At 47.3% G+C, this 17337-nt stretch overlaps 1 protein-coding gene across 2 annotated transcripts in view; it reads right to left on the bottom strand.

Annotated features, from left to right (window-relative positions):
• The window catches only part of KCNJ6 (potassium inwardly rectifying channel subfamily J member 6), a 274104-nt gene that overhangs the window by 181654 nt on the left and 75113 nt on the right, over window positions 1-17337 (bottom strand). For both annotated transcript variants that reach the window (XM_020284777.2, XM_020284778.2), the window contains exon 2: window positions 15613-15664. In XM_020284777.2, coding sequence (XP_020140366.1) covers window positions 15613-15637 — 25 coding nt within the window. In that variant the 5' untranslated portion in view covers window positions 15638-15664. The remainder of the gene's footprint in view (window positions 1-15612; window positions 15665-17337) is intronic.

The following is a 17337-nucleotide window of genomic DNA, read 5'->3' as shown; positions in this document are numbered from 1 at the left end:
TAATGGTATTGGATTAGAACTGTATCAAGGAACGGTGGTGCTGTTTCAAAGATTTCTTTGGCGAGCATTAGTCACAAGCAACCAGAGATGTCTTTCATACCTGAGCCCATGCAAGGATTCAAACAGAGGAGCAGACTCAACGCTCAGGAACTCTCACACCTGTTTGTTGAAACATGCATTGCTTACGATCTTCTGAGCGAGACAGAGTGAACTACACCACAACTTGAAGCTGCTATTCCCAAGTGATCCAGTTGCCCAGAAGTGGTCCTTCTGAGAGACAGCTGTAATAACACGTGGCTGCACACGAAGGGTGACAAGTCCCTCATGTCACTGAGAGCTGGGGAGTGGCGTTCAGACACTGTTGCAGGACGAAGAGTATGTCACGGTGTGACAGGCACCTGCTCGTGCATGAGAAAGATGAGGGGAAACTGAGGATGTGCCCGAGTTCCTGGTTCTGTCCCCTCAACGCCAGATGGCAGCTGCCATTCCTGGGCCAGCTCTGGGGATCCTGCAACCTGGGGGCTCTGTTTTTGAATACTCACTCAGCTCTCTGCTCACCGAGCCCCCAAGAGACTACTGGCTATTGTGTTAAGTGGGAAATGATCTGTCAAAAGAAACTGCTTCGTAATGTTTTCCTCCTCAGCACGGAGAGGCGTATTTTTGAAGACAGGATGCTTGACAAGCGAAAATGCCTTTCTTCACGGTAGCTGTCAGCATCTGTGGCTTTGGCGGAGCTGGCTCACGTAGACCAGCGTGTGGGGACTTTCTCCCAGAACTCCCATCTCTGTGGATTCAACTCTCTTCTGCAAGGGTGCGAACCCCACAACTGGCCTTGGGTTCACCCAGGAAGGGGTGCTCTGTCTAGGAGCCCCAGAGCCCAGCCATTTTAAAGGATCATTTGCATTGTGTTTTATAGGACAGCACAGATTATGTAAGTGGCATTGACACCAAGAAGGTGCTCTTGAGAGTGACATCAGCAAGATAGTGGAATAGGACTTTTCGGCGCTTGTCCCCTTGTAGAAACATCATTTAGAATAACTATCTGTGCATGAAAATACCTCACAAGAGCTAAGAACCAGGTGAGAGCTTGTAGCACGTTGGCATAGCACAGAAATAAGCAAAGACTCACTGATGAGGGAGGGACACTTTTACATTACCAGTGTCACTCATCTGCCAAGTCCAGGCAGCAGCAGCAGCCTTCGCCTTGGACGCAGGCACCAGGCCCACCCTGGTGAATCTGGCTCCCATGCCGGCCCCGGCACCCCAGACTCCAGGTCAGCACCTGTAGACCCGGCCTCTCAGTCCCTGCAGGACCACGGCAGCACCTGCAGACTTGGGTTCCATGCCCACCTGAGGCTCAAGAACAATGCTGCAGAGAACATGGCAGTGAGAAAAGAAGGAAATGCTGTCCTTTGTGACAGCCCGGATGTAGTCGGAGAACACCACATTACGTGAAATAAGCCAGGCACGGAAAGATAAACACCGCATGATCTCACTTGTAGGTAGAATCTAAAAACATCAAACTCATAGAAGCACAGAGTGGAATGGTGGTGGCCAAGGGCTGAGGGGTGGGATGGGGAAATGGTGGTCAATGGGTATGAAGTTTCAGTTAGATAGGAAAGATAAGTTCTGGATATTTGTTGTACTGCATGGTGACTGTAGTTAATAATAACATATTGTATATCTGCAAATTGCTAGATTTATCGCAATTAGATCTAGTACAGATTAGAGGAACTGCAATTAGATATGGTACAAATGTACTACAATTGCTAGATCTGTACTTGAAAATCGCTAGAGAGTAGATCTTAAATATTCTCATGACAAAAAATGATGTTTGTGAAGTGATAGACAAAGTACTTAGGTTGACTAAATCATTTCATGATGTGTACATGTATTCAAACATCACACTGCACAGAGTAAATATATGCAGTTTTATTTGTCCATGATGTCTCAATAAATCTGGGAGAAAAAAGGGACTAATGAATTTTAAAAAAGTGGGGAAGGGGGAGCTCTTGACACACAATAATGCATATTTTTGTTCCGCTTAACTTAGAAGATGGTATGTGTCAGGAAAATTCAAAATTCTAATTTGCTTAAATCCACTGGACCTATGGGCCAAATCCTTTCTCTTCTTAATGCCATATTTAACACTTTTGTAATTTTTATCACTATATATATATATATATATTTAACTATTAAACAAATGTAATTCTGAAGCAAAACTATCATTCAACCAACCTCTCCCCTTGTGTTCAATTCCTAGGGCAGCTGTAAGAAATGACATCAAAGGTGAATTTATTCTCACAGTTCTGGAGGTGAAAATTCTGAACTCAAGGTGTCATTGGGCTGTGCTTCCTCCCCAGCTCTAGGGGAGGATCCCTTCTGGCCCCTTCCAGAGTCTGGTGGCTGCTGGCAGTGCTTGGCCTTGGTGGGCCTATCACTCGTGTCTCCAAGGCCAGCGCCTCTAAATCTCAATGTGTTCTGTCTTCACCTCACCTCCTTCCCTGTGCGTGGTCAGATCTCTCTCTGCTTCCCTGGTGTGAGGATATACGTGATTGCAGTTAGAGCCCACCTGAGTAATGTAGACTGATAATCTCTCCAAGTTGAGATCCTTAACTACATTTGCTAAGATATCCTCCCTGCTTCTTCTTTTTTTAAATTTTTTATTTATTTATTTATTTAATTTCAGCATATTATGGTTTAAGGTTTCAATAAATGTCCTTTCCCCCCTCCCCCCACAAGTCTGAGTCTCCAGCATGACCATCCCCCAGATGGTGCGCATCTCACTCATTATGTATGTTATACCCGCCCCCCTCCCCCTCCCACCTGCCCAATACCCTATTACTGTAGTACCCATGTGTCCACTTAGGTGCTGCTCAGCTAATACCAGTTTGCTGGTGAGTATATGTGGTGCTTGTTTTTCCATTCTTGGGATACTTCGCTTAGTAGTATGGGTTCCAGCTCTAACCAGGAATGCTTCTTTTTGATGTCAGGTAACAGTCACAGGTTCCAGGAATTAGGATCTGGACTGTGCAGACCAATTTTTAAAGCTACTGCAGTAGGTAATCAGATTTCTTTACTGCAGGACATCAAAACCTTCCTTACAGGAACAGTCACTGGGGGACGCCAGGGGAGAGGTAAGTGCTTCCTAAAGTCGTCGAATCCCCAATACCCTTCCTCAAGCCTGCTTTTTAAAGGCCGACTCTGCGGATATCATGGGACTGATTTCTCTAGGAACATACTATGGGGAACGTTGGTTTGTAGGATAACACACACACTGCTTGTCTAGTGTTCAGTACTGCACTCAATCTGGGCCCACCCCACCACGCCAGACTTCCTCTTACCATTTCCTTCCTCCTAACGTCCAGCTTTAGTGACAGTCCTGACCACTGTCCTCCGGACACACGACGTGCTCTCCTGCCTGCATTTTTCCTGAGAGGATGACACCCACCCCGCCTGCTGCCCCTACCCTCCCCACGGCGCCCCTAACTTGCAGTGACCCGGTCCCCTTCTTCTCTCCTCATTGAGGTCCTGTCCACCCTCCGAGGAGCAGCTTTCCCCCCGTCTTCCCACATCCCCCAAGAAGGGGTCTCCCCCTTTCCAAATCTCAGCTTTGGTGTCGAGGCCCTGTGGGGCCGATGATGATGAGCAAGTACAGAAATGTGCGAGAAATTCCTCTTCTGTTTTACAATGAGCCACTTTAAGGTTATCCCTTTAATGATTGGGTCTTTCCAATATAGAAATTGGAGCTAAAATAGGCAGTTAACCTTACAGCACAATGTTGGGGTTCCTCTAGGAAGGAGTTGGTGTGCGGTGACCTTCATCTGATAATGTGTATCGGTTAAAAAGAAAAGGAAAAGGAAAAAAAAAAGGTGGTGTCTGCAGGTGCACCCCACTCACTTGGAATTTTATCATCTACTTCCTTATGATAGTTCTAGTCTTGCCCGAAGTGGTGTTTACCTGCTCATGTCAGCCTCAGGGTACGGCTCCTGTGTGTAACTCACCCTCTGCCACAGTGCCTGCTGATGACTACTTATTAATTACTTGGTTAAATCATTTATGATTTATTTTTAAAAATCAGGTTTTTTAAGGGAATGCAGGGAAAAATCACGTAAAATAATGAGCAACACAATTCTTGCTTTACTCAACAAAATGATTTCTTCCCTTTTTGATGGTAGGGGAGTAATCTCTGTGGGAGAATCTTCGAGATGCATCTGAAACCTGTCCTTTTGTCAAAGCCAAGGAAAGATGGTAAGGAACATGCATGGGCAGAGCGTATTCTGGATTGTTAATTTTTTTTTTTTAATCCAGACTTGTTTCTCCCTGTCCATTGTCTCATGCAGAATGTTCTTGTTGGCAACATACGGTCGGAAACGGACTGCCAAGGCTTGTCCCTGTGGTGTAGGGACTCAGTGACATGCAAGAGAAAGCAATCTGGGGAAGGGGATTATTTAAGAGTCAAGGCACACTATCCACTGGTTCTTTGCTTTGATTTCATTGGACACTTGTGGGTGGGGATGACAGCTAGAATCTGAATTAAATAAATATCTACTAAGAAAAGAATCCCTAGCTACCAGGCAGGGAGTAATGTTTGTTTTGGGTTTGACTTCAGGAAATCAAGAGTATGCTTTATCTCTCTTAATTCTGTGAGCTGGATCGGATGAGTCCAGGAAACAAACCCCCTCGATCTTCCCATTTGTTCTAGGGGAGCGTAGGGTACTGGGAGGGGAGCACCTGCATGGGGGGCTGAAAAGACCACTGGTGTCTGGCCGTGGGCCCGCAGGTGGGCTGTCTGGCAACGGCGAATGCTCAGAGTGAGCTGCGGTATTACTCGTCAGAGTGAGTGACACGTTTGTGTTTGCACTACAGCGAACAAACACCCCATATTAACATCCCCAAATGTGTCCCCAAAGTCACCATACATAGGGAAAATGGGAAATTGTAGCTAAATGCACCTTTATTTACAAAATACTCATTGTGGTATGTTTAGCTACGATTTCCCATTTTTCCCTATGCATGGCGACTTTTGGGACACCTTGTAGTACGTATCAGTCAACAAGAGTTTTCTTAGTGTCGACTGCCAACTTATAAAGTCGTATAAAGCCACAACATAACCCTTGGATCTTTAAGAGATTTGAATACAGTATTAATATGAGGTGACAAACTCAACACGAATGAGTATTCTTATAGTAGGCTTGAGAATAGTAAGCAAAACGAGATATAGAAGATAACAATAATGTTTTGTTTCTGTTTTTGATCTTTTGTTTGAGTGCCTGATGTAGGACCAGTTGCTTTATATGCACCATACATTAGTGTTCAATATATAAATATACATTAGCTTTCAACATACCTATTAGTTGATATAAACATATAAATATTCAATTGTGATTATTTATACATATTATTTACATAAATATACGTATTAGCAGGTGCACACGTATCTTTTAGCTGTATGCATATTATCAAATGCCAGCTGGGTAGCTGCTTTGCTCAGGTGCTGAAGCTCAGAGGAGAGGGGTTATGGATTGACCTGCAGCCTCACGGCTGGGAAGTGGCTGGGCAGCTGTGAGACCGGCTCTGTCTGCCTCTTACGACCACACCAACGTGCCTCACCTGGTAAGGACTGCAACCTCCTCGGGTATCAGGGATGTTTTGCTAATTGTGGAGAAACCTTGATGAATGCAATTCTGGGCTGCAGAGCGATTCTCTGAGTCAATATTTAAACATCAAGATACCTCCCACCCCAACACCTTTGAGCCTGAAATTTAATAGCTTGCGAGCAAGATGACATCAAAGCAGGAAAGCGCACGGGGAGCGTAGGCGGCCGTGTTTGCACTGCAGACACCCCTCTCGTGAAGCCACTCTAGGAGGCGGCATCCACGCGGCATCCACCTTCATCCGATTTTAATCCACCCACGCTGGAAGCCAGGGTGCCCCCCAGCCTGCTTCCCTCCCCAGGTGAATTCAGGGAGCCCGTGGGCTGTCCCACTCATGCACCTGTCACCAGCAAGAAGAGCAAGGCTGGGAGCTGCGGAGACCGCAGCCCTTCCCCAGGGAGCAAGTGGGTGGCGGATTATTGATGGAAATTCCCTGGGGAGACCCATTCCCTTGCGCTGGGAATATAACATGAGACAAAGAGGGCGGCGCCAGGTACAAAGCAAACCACTCCCCAGGTGTCGGCATCAGTCCTGGCCTGGGAAACGCTCCCCTACCCACCCCTGCAGCCACGCTCTGGGGAGTTGGAGCCTTTAAAATGCAGTGTTCTCTGCTGCTCCCGCGACCATCTGCTCACATGTCTCCAGAGCGTTCCCAAACACGCTCGCCACTGCTGGGGTCGGATTGGCCACACTTCCTGGCAGAGTCACTGTCTAGCCCGAACCTGCACCTAGGGCCTTTCTCGCTGCCACACCTCTGAGCATCTCTTCCAGATGGTCACTTGCCTGCAGGTCCCATCCCCTCTGCTCTCTGGGGGTGCAGGGGAAAGCCTGACACCCCAGTGTCCACCCCCTGGGCCTGACCCGGGGCCTGAGTCATCCCAGAGGAGACTCCCTGTCACTCTCACCCTCTGCTCTGCCGTGGTGAAACCTGTTGTTACCAGAGGCTGATGGGAGGATGGGGAGGGAGGGAGCAGCGGGAGGAGGGCGGAGCAGGCTCCCGAGCCAGGTGGCAGCTCGTGGGAGGCGGGAGGGGAGGACAGCCAGGCGCAGTGAGACGGGTGACAGTTGGTGGGAGGCGGGGAGGCGAGTGGAAGGAATGTGAGGCGAGAGAGTTTAAAAATGTGTCTGTTTACTTTCGCACTTTGGGCTGGGGCACAGGTTGGGGGCTGGCTGGGTTTCATGCTCCCTTTGGGAGCTGGACCCTGCTTTGCAGAGGTGGCTCTGCACGGGGTCTGGGAGGCTCCTGGGTGTCACCTGGGCACCCCCTGGCTTGGAAAGAGGGCCTGAGGAGCTGGGAGCACAGCCCGCTGCAGGGTGTGGGGGTCTGGGGGGGTGACAGAGCAGAGAGGCAGAGATTGGGGGAGCCTGTGGCCCCAGCGGATGGTGGCGGCAGTCTGCCTCTGAGTCGCCAAGCTGGGCTGGTGGCATGGCGTGGTGACTCATGCCTGGAACAGCTGCTTCGCCTGTGATTACCTTCTGAAAAAGGACTGGGAAATGGGGGAGGACCAAACTCCCCGTGACCCTGCACGAGAGGGAAAGACACTGGAGTGAAATGCCACTCGGAGGCATCGATGCCCCCGAGGAAGGGGGAAACGGAAAGCAGGTGAAGAAGGCCGGAGAGGACGTGGCTGCCCCAGAGCTGGGCTGCACATTGCCAGAAAGGCAACACGAGTGAGAACATCATTACTGAGGATGCTCTGGGCAGGTCCTATGAACCGCTGTTTTGGAAAGAACGACACTCCTGCGGCAGCGCCTGGGAGAAATGGCAAGCTCTGCTCCAGAACCAGGGTCCTGCCTCCTCTGCCCGCCCACTCTCCTGCTCTCCTGTTTCTGCCAGTCTGCTGGCAGTGAAATTTCCAACTCTCCTCCTGAACATGATCACGCTGGAGAAGTCGCCCAATCTTACCGAGCCTCGATGCCACCGTCAACAGAACAGAAGCACCCAGGCGGGGCTGTCTGCTGTCTGCAGAGCCGGGCGGCCGAGCAGACACCCTCTCCTGGCGGCCGCCGGGAGTGGTTCAGTTGACCATCCCTGAGCTAAGTGAGCAGAAGGTGCAAGGCTGTGCCTGCATTGATACCAGAGATCACGGGCCTGGGGAGGGCCTGCAGCTGACTAGCAAATCCCACCATCTCCGTGGAAATATAAATGATTGACGGCTGCTGGGCCCTCCCTCTTCCTGGTTTCATCTAGAGCAGTGATTCTCAACCTTTCCGTGGGGGTGGCTTTGCCCTCCTAGGGCAAATTTAGCAATATCTGAAGACATTTGGTTATCACACCTGGGGGAGGGTGACATTGGCATCTGGTGGTTTGAGGTCAAGGCTCTGTTAAGCCGCCTGCAGTGTGCAGGACTTCCCAGCAGGAATCGCCCAGCCCCCAGCTGTCAACCGTGCCCAGGTGGAGAAACCTCCATCCAGATCTTCCTCGTGCCAGAGCCAACGTGCAGGTGTCGGAGAGGTGAGTGTCCCACCCACCGAGTCAGGTCAACAGGACCTCCACGGCTGCGGACGGAATGGAGGAGTTTGAGAAAACAGGCCTGCCCTCATTTCCGTGTCAGTGGAGGCCAGCAACAACGTCTACGAACGTCAGGCGTGACGAGCCTGAGATCTGCTCACGTATTTGGCTGCGTTGCACATCCCTGCGTGTTTTGACCAGTTAAGCGCTTTAACCACACGCTAGTTCTGGAGACGGTGAGGAAGAGAGAAAGGCATTTTCAGCTGGAGCTGGCCGCTAGGGTGAGCGACCCGGGCAGCGAGGAGCAGCAAACAGAAACCACAGAAGCAAGAAAGTCCCCACCGCGAGGGAGGTGGCTGGTGGAGAAGGGTGAGCGGGCAGGGCACGAAGCCACCTGCACGGAGCACAGCCCGGCCATTTCATGCCCCCAGCCTCAGAGCTGGGCTGCCTGCCACTGAACACGCCCGTGACCTCAGCCGGGAAGCAGTTCTCCTGAGTGTAAAAGGAGTTTTCCAGTAAGGACAAGCATGTGCCCCTCGGGGAGAAAATAACAGCTTTTCAGAGGAACACTGACCAGGAAGACTAGAAGATGCTGGCTTCTCTTTTGCTTTTTATCAAGTGATGCTTTTCTGCCTGAAGGTGGGACTGAAGTGATGTATTGTGTGGGACCCACTCCGTTCCTCCCTCCCCATCCTGCAGGCGGCCCAGGAGCCGATACGCTGAGAGGAATACGCAGGCAGGACCCATCCGGCCAGTGTGAGCTGACCGGGACAGTGGAGGGATACTATGTACCTCCCAGGGTCAAGGCAGAGTGACAGAGCCAGCCTCCAGGGGGGGCCTCCAGGACCTACACCCTGAAGCACACGGCCGAACCGCTGGTGGAAGGGGCTGGCTGCCTCTGTTGGTGTCTGTGTTGGCCAATCCAACCCTGCACCCGCGGCCAGCCCTGTCGCTCACCTGCTCACCTGCACCAGCTCACCTGCAGGAGGGGACATGGTCCCGGGGCAAAGGAGCCTGGGAAACGCTCAAGGAGGGGCGGTGGGGAACTGTCAAAGGGCTACCTGGCACCCACAAGGCTACATGCAACGATCGAAGAGGAAGGCAGAGGAGAAGAAAGGCTTTGGGGAGAGGATGGAGGAGAGAGAAGTGCCCAGTGGCAGGGAAAGGTAGAAGGCACTCTGCCAAAGAGCGGAGGGTGATGGGGTCCCTGGGGGTCTTCAAGAGGACCTGCAACCTCCTTTTAAAGGCAGTCCTGCCTCTAGGAGAGACCTAGCAATGCTTCCAGGCTGGCTCTCATTGCAGAGCTCATTTAGATAATAATCAGAAATGAACTGTGTCAAATAGATGATGATTTAAAGTGTAGAATGGCAGGAACTGCGTATCGAGAGTAATGAGTTTGACTTTAAGTCAAGTTCCTTTTTTTTTTTTTTTTCATTATTTTAAAAAGCAGACTGCCACAGGCAGCACCTCACTTGGAAGTGTCCTATGTTCTCGCACAATCGGACCTGGGGAGCTTGTTTGGAGGTTTTAGCCCCATTTGTACCGTAGATAGTAGAGCAGGGGTGCTCAAACTTTTTAAACACGGGGCCAGTTCACTGTCCCTCAGACCGTTGGAGGGCCGTTGGAGAGTGCGGGCACATTCCACACATGCGCACTGTGGGCCCGGGACGAGTTGGCTGCTAAGCAGGACAGGCAGTGGCGGCAAAAACACCCGACGGGCTGGATAAATGTCCTCTGCGGGCCGCATGTGGCCCGCGGGCCGTAGTTTGAGGACCTCTGTAGTAGAGGATTATTTCCCTGAAGTCATGCTGGCTGTGGGCCAAAAATGACTCTAAACAACTCAATCCTATACCTACCATTGTACAAAGTCTAAACTCAATATGCTCAAACTTGAACCCATTGTATCAGCTCCTCATATGGCTCCTTATTCTGCCAGCATTTCCAGCCCCAGGGGCTCTTGGAAGCTCTGGCCAGGCCTCTCCTGTAAGCTCCAAGCATGGGCAGCTTCCGTCCCTAAGTCCTTCCTCATCTTCCGCCACATCCTACGGGTCACCACCTCTTTAACGCATTTCGGGTCCACCCTTGTCTGGCCCTCAGGGCCTCTCAGCTCATCTGCTGCCCTACCTCCTGTATACTTCCGCCCACTGTTGCCCAGCCTGCAATCCACCCCATGATGTCTTAGTGGGATTGTTCTAAAGCGCCGATCTGCTTAAAAACCTTAAGTCCTCCCCATGACCCACAGGAAAACCCCAAGCTGCACACCAGCCCCGTTATGATCTGAGGCTGCCTACTGATGCCCAGTGCTTTGCTCTTCCTCCACACCTCTGTCCTCCCCCATGCGGGGTCCCCTGTCCTGGGCCTGGCACTCACAGCCTCATTAGCTGCCTGGTGGAACCCTGCTCTTCCTTGGGGTGTCTTTTAGATGCAGGAACACACTGGGGTCTGTGAAAGGACAGCTCGCAGGCATGCACCTCCGGCTGCAGTGACTTGCAGGCTGCCTCTGCAGGAGTGCATGTTCGGGCCCATAGCTGTTACTCCCTTGCCTCCTTTGCCCCGAAATGCTGCACATGGTGCAGGCAGCAACCCTGTCTTTTTGTCTTTCTATGCCTTAACACGACGCCAGTGTTATAATAACTGCTCCATGAAAGAGGGAATAAATGATTAAAAACCACTCTGCTTTAATTGAGCTAATTTAATGCGCAGTGATTGTAATTGGTTCTCTGTCTTCATTTCATTTGACACCAGAAAATTTCAAATCTATGCTAAATTTGATCCATTTCTTTAATAGCAGGAGGAATTCCCTCTATATCAAAGCAGACAGCCAAAACCTCTGAGTACCTCCCAGAGCAGGTCCTTGGCTCTGGGCAGAGAAAGAAACCGTGGCCTACTTGCCTCTCTACAGCTGGGTAAGCATTCAGCCCCTGGAGCTATTCAGATAAAGCTAGTGCTCTCTTGTTTATTTGAAAATGATGCCAAGTTCCTCTTCTCTTTCCCATGTGGATGTGTTAGGTTGTGACATCAAGGTGGACCACACAGGAGGGGATGTCATGGGCAGAATGACTCATGAGGACAGCTGCCAGGGATGCTCTGGCCAGCGAAGGAAAAGCTTGGGGCAGGCATGCCCGAGAGAGGCTGGCAAGATGGAGACAGAAAGCAACAGGAAGGCAGCTCCTTTCTGCCGAGATTCAGAGAGCCACGTGCGGCTCAAGTGGCCCCCACCTACTGATGCAGCGGTGCACTGCAGACAGGTAACTGGTGCAGAGGAAGGGACAGAAGTGGGACTCTGGGTCACCTGCAGAACCCTGGGTGGGTGGGGGTGGGGGCGCTCTGGAAGGGGCCATGTAGCCTGGAGAGGGCATTGGTGACAAGTCCCCTACTCATACCCCCCTTGCAACGCCATCACCACGCACGAGACCAGATATCTGATTCTGATTACAATACAAATTATTAATGGAACCATGCGGCGAGAGCTCCTGTGCTGTATTTGACACGTTCCCAGGAGCTCTGAGGTTAGGGGTCTGTCATGCATCCACAGGCAATGACCACGAAGCAAAGTACCTATGGGGATTTATGTAGGAAATTCCTACAGGATTTATGTAGGAACAAAGGTACTCTCTACAGACTGGGATTCCAGAGCCCCCAGGCTACCTGCATGCCTCTGGACACCTGCTATTTGTCACCATCTGACTGAGATTACAGTGCCCAGGACAGAGCCCACCAGCCCACCCACCTCTGAGGACCACACGTCTATTTGCAGACAGCGCTGGGAGCCTCCACTGGGATCAAGCTTTCAGTTTGACGTCACTCTGTGGGTGGGTGGAAAGTGCTGGTTGCCAGTGGGCAAGCTCAGAGTAGCTTCCTCCCGGGGGGCATTTCTGAATACCCCATTTGGAACAGGGTTTCTGGTGGTCCAAGTAAGAAAATATCCCTTTTGAAGATGCAAACAGAGATCATCATTTCACAGGGTAATGTTAAAAACAACTGATGGCCTTTGGTAGATTGAAACAACCCGAGTGCCCCTCAATACATGAGTGGATCAATAAAATGTGGTATATGTACACCATGGAGTTCTACTCAACCATAAAAAACAATGGTGAGCTAGCACCTCTTGTGTTCTCCTGGATAGAGCTGGAGCCCATCTACTAGGCGAAGTATCACAAGAATGGAAAAACAAGCACCACATGTACTCACCAGCAAACTGGTCTTAACTGACCAACACTTAGGTGCTGACACAGAAGTAATATTCCTCAGGTGCAGGGCAGGTGGGAGGGGGGTGGAGGGGATGGGGAAACTCATAACTAAATGGGTACGGAGCGCACTGTCTGGGGGACGGGCATGTTTGTAGGTCTGGCTTGGGCCATGCAAAGGCAGTATATGTAACCTAAATGTTTGCAGCCCTGCAATATCCTGCAATTTAAAAAAAGGAAAGAAAATAAAATAATAAAAAAGGAAAGTTCACAGCCCGTTAATGGCATGTGTGGTTTGCTAATTTTGAAAGCCCATGGAACCCGTCTGCACTGAGGGCTCTCCTGACCCCCTGGCCCTTGTGCCTACTGGTCTCATCTTCATTCCTCAGGATTCTGCCTTTTTCTCCCATAACAGCTCCCTCTCTGGGGCTTTTCCTGTGTACTGTATATGTATTTCCTATATATTTTTCTTGAGCGTGTTTTCGTTCTTTCTCTCTCTCTTCCTCCCCGTCTGCTTTTCTGCCTTTCTCTGTTTTTTCCTTCCTTATCCTTATCATGGCTCACCTCATGTCAATAATGTGACATGAAATATTTTAAAGTATTATCTTTTACTTACTAAATAAATATTAAATAAGGTTGCTTTTAATTTAAAATCTGTTAATACTTGCATGTCTTTTGCTTGCTCTTTAAAGCAATGACTGACGTTGATCTTTATGAGGTTGTTGATTAATGGCCCACGATGGAAAGGAAAGCTCTGCACCCTACTCGGGAAGACAAAGGAGACGCCCCTTCTACATTATGGCATTTGCTTAGCCACTGATCACGCAGGGACAGCTAGGGCAGTAGAATTGCTACCCAGTTCTAGTTCAACATAGAGATGTTCTAGTAACCAGATGGTTCTTGCTTGGCAGTTTAACAAGCAGTGTATGTTGGCTCTGGAAACCCATTCAGAGCACTGTGTTCTGGGTATTCATGCTTCTGTTTATGTTTCTTCCACCGGTGGCCATGGATTTGATGTTCCCATCCATTTTACTGTGTGGTAATTGTATGTTAATTCTTTGCTTAGCCTACTGATAGAGTCTCCTTACATAACCACATATTTATTTCCTTGTATATTTCCTATGTAGAATAAATGTGTAATTGTATATTTCACTATTCACGAACTTAACTTTAATGGAATGTTTAGTGTATTTGCCACGTGATTAGCGTTTCATAGAGTCTAGAAGAATTACTGCCCCTAATATATTTTATTTATTTATTTCTTTTTTCTTTTCATCTAATATATTTCATAATGTTCTGCGTCCTTGTAAGGATCAGTGAACCGGTACACTGGGTATGATTCCAAAGTCTGTTCTCAAACTTTAAATCTCCTTAGGCATTGCAAAATATCTATGTAATCTTTTTCATAAAGACAAAGCAAAATTAGAAGAACAGCTGTACCCTTTCATCTACCCAAGGATGTGGAATTCAATTCTGATAGAATTCTCTTACGACAGTGGGATGCTAGACCAAAGTCATTAGAATTATTGCCCAGGCAAAGCTGAAACCTAAAACCAACCAATAAGTCGTCAGATGAAGAATTCTTACTTAAATGTATCTGGAATCCAATAGAGACAGAAAAATGAAAATACCTTTATCAGAAATATTGATCAGTACAGTGCCCTTAATGTTTTATAATTCAGTTAGATGAGCCAAAAATGTAATATTCACTGAAGTAGAATATCAATGTCTAACAGACGCCTTGTAAAAACTATCAGCATCACGACCCACACACAACACTATCCTGACTCACCCACACTCTCAAGACTCAGTTCACGGACAATGATGCTAGATTCTAAGCCACTGGTCTTTCTGTCCCTGGGAAACTGTGGGTCACTTGCATTGGCGACTTTGGACTTAGAGATCAGAACTAAACCTGCTCCTGTGCCGTGGATTGTGAACGAGTTGGTGTCGTCCACAGTTCCACTCTGTGTATGACATTACAGGCTTGTCCCTTTTGGACGGTCCTGGTAACCTCACCGTTCCATTCCAGGTTTGAGACAGCACCTTCCGCGACTTCAAGATGGCTTCACTTACAGAGAATCGGTCTGGGTTTCCTCAAACCAACTGGTAGACCCTTTTAACACTTTTCAGACAGCAAGACTAGAGGCAGAAAAAAAGAAGGATGGAGCAGAGAGGAGGGCAGGTGGTGACACAGAAGGTAGAGCAGAACAGAGGAGTGTAAGCGCAGAAGAGGATCAGTTCTCTACCTGGGCCCTTCTAGTCATCGTTCACGTGGCGAAATGAGCAGGCGTTCAGACTTATGTAAAATTAGGCAGAGGATTGAGGTCAGGAATTAAAGAATGTGATGTAAAGAACTTTTTGACATTATCTTTTCTTGGTGAGGGTGGATGTTTAGGGATAAAGGTTCATTGACCACCCTGCAGAGAAGCACTCGTATTTAACAGTCTCATGACATGCGGAATAGTGGAAGGAAGCCGAGGCACAGTTAAATGTAGGCAAGATTAATGGTTAATTTTGCAGGCCAAATTTGATTAGGTGTTCATGGTCCTAATGATAGTGGGGAAGGGTTGGTAAGCCTCCCTTGTAACTTTACATGTGAAATCTATCACCAGGAGCAATTTTTATTTTTCAAAGGAAAAAAAAATATTTCTTGTCTGTTTATTTCATATCCATATGGTCTTTAATATTTAAGCCTCAACATAGAAAATTGCATTTCTCATTTGCAGAAGGACTTATTATAATTAATTCCCCTTTTCTTTTAAACATGCTTTGTGTATTCTGTTTATTTAGCTGAAGAATGCAGAGCATTTTAACATTGACATATTCAAAAGTTAAATCATTACAAGCTACGTATACCTTCAGCAATCCATTTTTAATAGTTCTGTCTGCAATTTCTGAACTACACCTAAAAGGTTTAACAACAACTCGTCATTCTTTCCCTTCCTTAGATCATGCAACCCATGGAATATATGTACAGGAAACTTCAGCTCACTTTGACTAAATCTCCTAAAAGTCAGGTTGAAGTTTTTTGGGTCCCAATCCCCAGTGCGGTGCTACACATAAAACCTATTTTGATTCTTCAAGTCCACACTGTGGGTAACAGCCTCAGCACAGAATTTGATCCCAAGCAGAATGAATTTTGAATAACGCATAAAGTAACATCAACAATGCAATATATGCTAAATACACCCGGGTTATCATAAGAATGAAAGAGAAGGACAAATCAGATCGTCATAAGGGGATGCGTTTCTTGCTCAATTTTGGGTTTTTCCATTCAAAACCAAAAATATATAATAAATTTTAAGCTACTCACTCATGGATTCTGTCAACTTGGCCATTGCTGTAGTTTCTTCTTTGTGCTTCTCCTGGAGGTGAGAAGAAAGACAATTATGTATTAAAAGTCTTAGATATGAACTGATATAAGGTGTTGCTTATAGGTGTATCTCTCTTCCTTCTTTTTTCTAGGTCAGAATTTGGTTTCCAATAATTAAATGAGTAAAAAAAATCTCACATTATAGCTGTATTATCAGTCACTGAAAAGAGATTTTTAGGGCATTAAAAAACTTCCCATTGCTCTTGGAAATAAATGTCTGTCACACTGATCTTGGATATATATAATTGGTGACGCACGACCAGTTTTCAAAACCTCTTTGACACTGGATTTTTGACATCCATATGCCAATTTTTTTTTGCTCTCTGTTTTCCCCTGTAGAAGCTTTCTTGGTATTTTTGGAGCTGATATTTTTGTAGTCATTTGGTTTCTTTTTTCCAAAAATCGAAGTGGATTTTGTACATCTTTCTTTGTCTTACTTTTTGGGTTCATGGAGTCTTTTGAAAGTCATCAGTTTTGATGGGTTTATAACCTTATTTATTTTGGGCTGAAAACATTTTGTTTCAACTGGGATATAGGTTATAACCCACTGAGTCTGAGAGCCAGAATAATACCTACAGAAATTCAATCTGTCCTAATTAAAAATGACTTTGGAGCTATTAAGAATAATGGCCATCTCTACTGAACAGTTCTCTTTAATGTCTTCAGATTTCTTTGGGGTTCTTTAACTTCCTTGGGTTCCTAACATATGTAGTAACTGAAACATTGCCCGTTATTATTTTACTTTTTTTGCAGCCTTATTTTTCTGATTGTGAAACCAAAACATGCTCATTAGATACAAAGAAAATATCTAAGAAAATATTGAAAAATTATAAATATGGAAATACATTTCTCTCATAGTGACATGCCCAGAGGAAATCACTGTTGAATTTTGGTGAACACTTTCAAGGCCCATTTCTCTACCTGCAAATATTTACAGATATGGAAATACGATCCCATTTTTATAGATATAGATATCTACACGGTACATACAATATTGTCTAAGTGACTTTTTCACTTAACACCATATCATACATCTTTCTATGTCAGGAATGGTAGAATATATCATCATTTTTTTATTGACTGCATAGCATTCATCACGGGTTATGCCACAGTTTCCTTAACCAGACCCCATTTAATTAAGTTTGAATTTTTCACTATTTTATAAAATACTGCAATGAGCATCTTTGAACTTATATCATCGTGCACCTGTCTGTTACTTGCTGAGCATAAATCCCAAGGTTAGGTATGGCTTGGGCGTAAAGTGTAAATGCTAAAAATGCTGACACAGTGTTCAGTTGTCCCACAACGTTTATGTCCGACAGTGTATAGAAGTGTACCCTTCCTCACGTTCTTGTCCACTTGCCAATGGCATTAGTGCTTTCCCCCACCAATCTTTGCCCCATTGATAGGCAAAAAATGGTGTGTTGTTATTTTATGCTGTTATCTTTCTTCCTCTGACCTTTTATTTATAAGCAGCCCTAGCGCTCCGTCACCGGTAATCGTTATGTCACTCACTCTTGCTCTCACACTGTCGTGCTCCAGCTCCTCTATCATCAAAAGTTTAGTTCTGAGAAGCCCAGGGTGGCATTTACTCTCCCCCCACGGCCCCAGCACAGTGGCAGGCGTGTCACGGCAGCCCGGCTGGCACCTGAGTCGGCGTGTCAT

This window comes from Microcebus murinus, chromosome 1 (genome assembly GCF_040939455.1).
Source record: "Microcebus murinus isolate Inina chromosome 1, M.murinus_Inina_mat1.0, whole genome shotgun sequence".
Taxonomy (NCBI): domain Eukaryota; kingdom Metazoa; phylum Chordata; class Mammalia; order Primates; family Cheirogaleidae; genus Microcebus; species Microcebus murinus.
Note: the sequence above shows the minus strand (reverse complement) of the source record. Positions and strands in the feature narration are given on the sequence as shown.